The 7,031-nt window shown below is 51.1% G+C and overlaps 3 protein-coding genes across 3 annotated transcripts; 2 read left to right on the top strand and 1 right to left on the bottom strand.

The window, feature by feature from the left end:
* Window positions 1–1,373: 1,373 nt before the first annotated feature.
* Window positions 1,374–2,098, bottom strand: PENARI_c151G00997 (uncharacterized protein; the record flags this gene model as incomplete). The annotated part of the gene is made up of 2 exons (XM_022638024.1): window positions 1,374–1,490; window positions 2,054–2,098. 2 exons carry the CDS (start codon window positions 2,096–2,098, stop codon window positions 1,374–1,376), a joined length of 162 nt encoding a protein of 53 aa, XP_022482118.1.
* A 769-nt stretch (window positions 2,099–2,867) lies between these two features.
* Window positions 2,868–5,234, top strand: PENARI_c151G02740 (alpha-N-acetylglucosaminidase; the record flags this gene model as incomplete). The annotated part of the gene is made up of 3 exons (XM_022638025.1): window positions 2,868–3,103; window positions 3,162–3,310; window positions 3,364–5,234. 3 exons carry the CDS (start codon window positions 2,868–2,870, stop codon window positions 5,232–5,234), a joined length of 2,256 nt encoding a protein of 751 aa, XP_022482119.1.
* Window positions 5,235–6,741: 1,507 nt separating this feature from the next.
* Window positions 6,742–6,951, top strand: PENARI_c151G11793 (uncharacterized protein; the record flags this gene model as incomplete). The annotated part of the gene is made up of 1 exon (XM_022638026.1): window positions 6,742–6,951. A coding segment is annotated over one exon (210 nt), but the record flags the coding sequence as incomplete, so codon positions are not given.
* Window positions 6,952–7,031: the final 80 nt, after the last annotated feature.

Genomic DNA, 7,031 nt, shown 5'->3' with positions numbered 1-7,031 from the left:
GACCTTCGTGCCATCTTGGCCCTGGGAGTCCTCTTGCTCCCAGAGGCTTTGATATGGCTTCTGGGAGCCTATAAGCCGCCTTTTGGGGTCATATAACTCTCCGGAAGCCCGACGTAGCTTCTAGAGCCTTTTTTCCCACCTCGGGGAACCAAAGTAAGTTCCTGTTGACGGCTTATTTTATTCCTGGAGGCGTAATTTCGGTTCCTGAGGCTATGGCTTGGCCTTCTGGGAGTGATCGAATAACTCAGGTTTGTGCGCAGGTCTGGTGAAGGTGTCTAGGGAGGATATTGCTCATCCCTCGGAGGCAAAAAGTTGACTCTAGGACCCAGAAGTAGGGTCGCAGGAGTGCAACAGCTCCCAGATCCAGCCGATGTGTTCCCAAAGCCATTTCGTATCATTTCCATTTCTCCGTGGTAGGGGGTAGATGCGGTTGAGAAAATAGTTGCTGATAACATCCTCAGGATCTCTTCAATAATATGATCACAGAAAAATACTGCATCTTGTACTGCCACGTTGCCGGGATCTCTGCACGAATATTTTCGGTGCAGCGTATCGAAGTCCAACCACTTGTGATGGATCTTCAATGTATCTCGATTTGAATCGAAAGAGAAATCGACATCGCTAATGTCGTTTTGCACAAAGTATATAGTCATGTGCCCCGTCTGTTTGAACATGGCTATACATGCGCGCAGAGCTCTCCGTATCGCCCTTGCGAACGTCGATTCTGGCGGGGCGCATAACTCCGCATCCCTGAACACCTCAATCTGCTTTTCTTCTGCCGTTCTTATTGCTGACCTTGGACGTAGCACAACCCAAAGCATTCGAGGGAGCATTGCGGGTTTCCTTTTCAAGATTTTGGAGATCATGGCAATACCCTGTACGATGTCAGCCCACCACAACCCCTACTCTAGCAATCTTTACCACCACCCTTGGCATGGTATTTCTCGCTATAGTAGAGTATCTTATTATCGGCTTCACTCAGAGGACGCTTCCATATAATATTCCTCGTGGAATCTCCCAATAGCTGGTCGGCCGACTCAACATCGGCTGCTTGGGGAAGTTTCGGAGGATATTGATGTAGATCGGGAGCATGGTCGTCTGGTGCTTTCGAATGGCAGACTCCCATATGCGCCGCACAATGTCGGCTTCTTCATGCTTGTCAAGCAGTCTCGTCTGTCCCAACTAAATTTTCCATTGCGAAATTGTAACCAAACAACGTCCTGGACCTGGAAGCAGACTCAGGAAGAAGCGTTCCCTTGAGGTAGTAGACCTTTCCCAGGAATCCTCGGTCCGGAATTAGATCTCCGTTCCGGTTTCGATAATGTGTGAGGGAAAAGAGTGACTGCGGATATCCAATGTTGCTTCCATCCAGTTCATAAAATCATCAAGCCAACTGGCTGTGCCTTTTTGTCGCGCATTGTCCAGATCTCAACGGTGACGTCCCTCTCAATGCGAGGACGCAACCGAGACACATCGTCGGCTGCATCTGTCTGGAGGCGCTCATTAGCTTTCTTCGACGGACATATCACGCAACAGAAACGTGACCCGCATGGTCCCTGCACAGAAAACCTCCAGTTACAGTTGCTTGTAGCGATCTTCACCTTGTAACCATTTCAGGACATCACCAAAGCTACCATTTCCCCATGACACCCTGCAAGTTTCTTTTTGCCTTGTTTGGACGTGTGCCCAAGCTGCAAAGCTTCATGCTGAAACTGAGCACAAGAGTTCGCCAATGTGACTCGACCTGACTTCTTCTCGTATTTGATATAACCCAGGGCCCGACGGGGCTGATGCGAGCCCTTAGGGTGTGGTATGACGATCAATATGCAGCCACTTTTGTCTTCGTAGTATAGCTGAAGATCGAGGCGGCCTAGTTCAAAATGTTCGAAGATGGCGTCCTTCCTATCTTACAGTACTGTATGTCCAATACGATTCTGGACTATTCGTGGACGTTGTCCATAAATGTGTGCGGGAGAGCGTGTTCGACGCAGCAAAATAAGGTCAGATTAATCAAGCATCCACCGAATCCAGTCTTCAAGGCCCCAGGCCTCACCTTGACTCTGGTTCCCTGACGTTCCTGCTCCAAGCCACGCCACATCGTGGCGTCGAGGAGCACATAAGCTGGCACTTGGGTTCCTGCAATATTGGTCGAAACTCGGACTGCTAATGGTGGCGTTACTCTACAACATCACTGTACTACTGTGTGAGTTTGGGCTCGGGGAAGGTTTCTAGATGCCGACTGCCAATCGTTAGATTTCCTTTCCCGTGTTTGACGCCGCATGTAAGTCCCCATCTGTCCGCGGAGAAAATTTCGCTGATCATTCTAGATTACATCCGCGCCCTCGTGCAGGATGACAAGGCAAGTCTAATGCAGGGAGGATGTTCAATGAGACGTCTCGCAGGAGTATTGACGGCGAAGACACCTTTGTTGCGTGGGTGACGAGCCATCAAGAGCCACGGAGTGCAGGGGCGGAAGGACTTTCTCCCGAAATCAAAACAAGTCTCCGTACGACTTTCATAGTTTCTTTCGCGGCTAGCGCCACGACCTCGCATGGCTTGAGGGGTCCAACCACCCTTGATTGACCCACGTTTTGGTTGGAAAGTTACAGAAATTAATCGGGGGAATGTAACAGGGGTATTGACAGCACATGCTGGAACTAACTAGTCGATTTGAGAGGGAAGACAAAAGCTTAAGTTTAATTAAACGTTAAAAACGCGGCCAGTCCTTGGCGGTGGAGCATCAGGTCGTGGATTTCTCGAACAATAAGAAAAGTATAAGGCCTAGTTGTTGATCCTCCTGTGAAGTCAGTTCTCCAGACTGGCTCTCTTCAAGTCTCTCTCTCTACGGCACTTGCTTCCCTGTCGCCATGCGGTGGTCTCAATCGCTGCTCTGGCTGTGTGCCGCGTCCACAGTGGCCGCTCAGTCCACTGAGGGCATTTACAATCTCGTCCAGCGTCGACTGCCGAACCATGCTGACAGCTTTCGTTTCACACTAGTAAATGCTACCCAAATTGCGAACAGCTACGACCAGTATGTCGTGAGCACCGCTGCCAATGGCACAGTTCTTGTGCAGGGTAGCTCACTCAGTGCGTTGTCTTCAGGGTATTCATAACCCCTTGTCGTCATCATTATTCCTATCCATGCTGATCTGAATCAATAGTCTCCATCGCTATCTCACCGCTGTTGCCCACGTCGATATCTACTGGTACATTGGCAGTCACCTGGACCTTGCGCCCGCCAAGCTGCCGCAACTTGCTAGTCCCATCAGTGGCTCTAGCACTGTGCCGTGGCGTTATCACTTCAACACTGGTTGGATTCCCACGGCAACTGTGCCGCATTGTTCTCTAGCTAACATTCGCTAGTAACATTCTCCTACACTGCTGCTTTCTGGTCATGGGAAGACTGGGAGTTGCAACTAGACTGGCTTGCCCTCCGCGGCGTGAACCTGCCACTCGCCTGGGTGGGCTTCGAGAAAATCATGGTTGAGGTCTTTCGCGAAATCGGTCTCACGGACGCGGAGATTGCAACTTTCCTTAGTGGGCCGGCGTTCCAGGCATGGAACCGATTTGGCAATATCCAGGGGTCCTGGGGTGGAGACTTGCCCCAGCAATGGATTGATGATCAATTTGCCTTGCAGAAACAGATCGTGCAACGTATGGTGGAGCTAGGGATGACTCCGGTGCTGCCCGCATTTACCGGCTTTGTTCCCAATAACATCACCCGTGTCATGCCTAATGCGAGCGTGGTGCGAGGCTCCCAATGGTCGGAGTTTCCCATTCAATACACCAACGACTTGTTCCTCGAACCATTTGACAGCCACTATGCAGAGATCCAACGTACCTTCATTCACAAGCAACAGGCCGCCTACGGCAACGTGAGCCATATCTATACGCTGGATCAGTACAACGAGAACGACCCCTACTCTGGTGACCTGAGCTATCTACGCAATGTCACTCGTAACACCTGGCGCAGTTTGAAAGCGGCCGATCCCCAAGCCGTCTGGATGATGCAGGGTTGGCTCTTCTATTCCGACTCGGCCTTCTGGACCGATCAGCGGGTTGAGGCCTATCTCTCAGGTGTTGAGCACAACCAGGACATGCTGATTCTAGACCTATACTCGGAATCAGCTCCAGAATGGCAACAGACGAACTCCTACTATGGCAAGCCCTGGATCTGGTGTATGTTGCACGATTATGGCGGCAACATGGGCCTATACGGGCAGATCTTGAATATCACTCAGAACGTGACTGACGCGCGCCTCCAGTCGCCATCAATGGTCGGTTACGGTCTGAGCATGGAGGGTCAGGAGGGCAACGAGGTAGTGTACGACCTGTTCCTTGACCAGGCGTGGTCGACAACTCCACTAGACACGCATAAGTACTTCCATCAGTGGGTCACTAGCCGGTATGCGGGCCTCAAATCGATCCCGGGGGAGCTATATGAGGCATGGGATCTAATGCGCACCACTGTGTACAACAACACTGACCTGGCGTCCGCAATCGCTGTGAGTAAGTCTATCTTCGAGCTTCGACCTAACATCGAGGGCCTTGTTGGGATCACCGGCCACCATCCTACCACCATTAATTACGACCCATCGGTGCTCGTGTACGCGTGGCAATTGATGCACCAAGCCGCCCACACAGAATCACAACTCTGGACCAACCCAGCCTACGAATACGACATGGTCGATGTGACGCGCCAGGTCATGGCCAATGCGTTCATTCCGTTGTACATGAATCTAGTGTCTACCTACTACAGCTCAAATTCCTCCTCAAGCGCCTTGACGGACGAAGGCGCAAAGCTGGTCTACCTACTGAAGGACCTAGACACCGTCCTTCTCACAAACCCCCACTTCCGGCTCTCGACATGGATCGACGCTGCTCGGTCTTGGTCCGGTGGCAACCAGAGCTTGTCCTCTTATCTCGAGTATAATGCGCGCAATCAGATCACGCTCTGGGGACCCCAGGGCCAGATTAATGATTACGCCTCCAAGTCCTGGGCAGGTTTGGTGTCCACGTATTACGTGCCCCGCTGGGAGATGTTCGTGCAGTATCTGAATTCAACCCCGCCTGCATCGTACAATGTCACGGAGTGGGATGCGCAACTGTTAGATTTTGGGCTTCGGTGGCAGGAACAGACGTGGAAAGCTCCCGAGCCTTCGGGAGATGCTACGAATCTCCAGGAGGTGTTGGCATATGTGCGCGGCCGGTGGCCGTCAGTCTTTGATGCCTGATTCGGTTGGGTTGTTTGTTGATAGGACTTATTTGGATTAGTAAATATACAATGACATCTTCTTTTTGTTTACAAGTTGAATTCGATGATCATAATTATGACCTTATCCCGTGTATTTGAGGTAACTGGATCGCCAACCTCGGTCTGAATGATCTCAGGAATCCTCATTGCGGATCAAACAGTTTGCTGTTGCCACTTACACAATCTCCAAACACCGACTATTAAGCGACCCAAACGATTTTCGATATGAAAACTGACAAGAGAGTTGGGGAGGGAAAGAACTGCTGGTTATGCGCCTAGTTGTCCATGGACAGGGCCGTGTCAGGGTCTGGCCCGGAATCTTCCGATGAAGTTAAATGACCCCATACCCGCTGTCTGCGCCTTGGCTATACATACAGTAAGCACGTGTGGCGTTACCGTTGAATTCTTCATTACAGGTTCGAACGTGGCTGTATTGTCCCAGTGCAACTTCTTGCTTTTCCAAATACGAGGGGTCCACTTTTGCAACTACAATATAAGCTTTTCTACCCCGACTTGTTCCTGCCGGCTTCTTATTGCAGAGCCGGGGGAGAAATGGCCGATTTTTGGCTCTTCGCCTTCTCGGGGACGATTGTTAATACCATTGTGTGCATATGATCTTGACAAGATTTTGCAGGAAAGCGCCATAAGTATCAGTGGGTGGTGTGCAGCGACACAACCGTAAACACGAGACCTGATCTGTATCTCCACATGATGATCTGATGTAAGACCACGGAAGCGCAAGAGCTCTGATCTTGACCGCAGTACTACCTTGTGGCTTTAAGTTTCTAGGCAACAGAAACCCTTCCCCAATTGAACACATAGTAGTCTTTGAGCTCTCTCTTTTCCTGTGCTCTTCCCTCTTGTTTGCGTCAAATTTGATGATCATTTTCGGGGTGGATAAAAACTTCTCTCCTCTGCAAGACCGACTTTCGTGGGCCATTCCCGGGATATTTTCAAGAAAGAAACGATGGTGCAAGTCACCTATGGATAAAGTTTGATCTCCATGCCTTTTTTTCGATTTGAGGCGGCCTCCCTTATCCCCTTTAGTAGCGTCTCCGGGCAGAACGACATGGAAGATGGTGCGAAGCTGAGGCTGTCGCGAATTAGTAAAGCCACCTAAAAAGCTAATCTCCTTCATGACTAATCTTTTGCAAATGTAAGGACTCCGCACTCGGGATTCGCCTGCCTTATGACTACTTCCTATTCCCGTCGTCACTCCCGTGGGTTGTCGTGGAGGAGAACGCGGACATTTATCGGGCTAGCGAGGGTAGTCCTCCGCATGAGCATTCGTTATTAATTGGTGAATAATTCCCCACAATCGCAATAAACTCACCTGCATTTCCCTTTTGGGAAGGTTGTTTGTTCTTCCCTCTTCCCCATACTCGTCCGCTCAGAAATGTTAAATACCGACCCCCCGACCCAGCCCCAATGACAATCTGCCTGGTCGTAAAGCTTCTCTCGACTCACAAGCTCGACTCACAACCACCATGAAATCTTCCAATCTGCTCCAATTGAGCGTCTTCGGCGCCTTGGGGGCTGCTGTGGCTGTCCAGTCGGGCGCTCCTTCCTGCGTCAATCCGCCTTCAACCCTCGCGCTGAGCGATCCGCCCTACAAGAATTTCTTCTACTCCGACTGCAATGTCGCTGCTCAGGCGGTCGTCACCAGCCCGCTGCCCGACAGCGACTTGAAGCAGATCGGTCCGCGCCTGATCTTCGCCTGGCCGGCCGGCGATAGCGGCGCCTGCGCCTACTTCGCGCCGCAGAATGCTCCCAACGG

The sequence above is a fragment of the Penicillium arizonense genome (assembly GCF_001773325.1).
Source record: "Penicillium arizonense strain CBS 141311 chromosome Unknown PENARI_contig151, whole genome shotgun sequence".
NCBI classification, from domain to species: domain Eukaryota; kingdom Fungi; phylum Ascomycota; class Eurotiomycetes; order Eurotiales; family Aspergillaceae; genus Penicillium; species Penicillium arizonense.
This window is presented reverse-complemented; position numbering and strand designations above follow the sequence as displayed.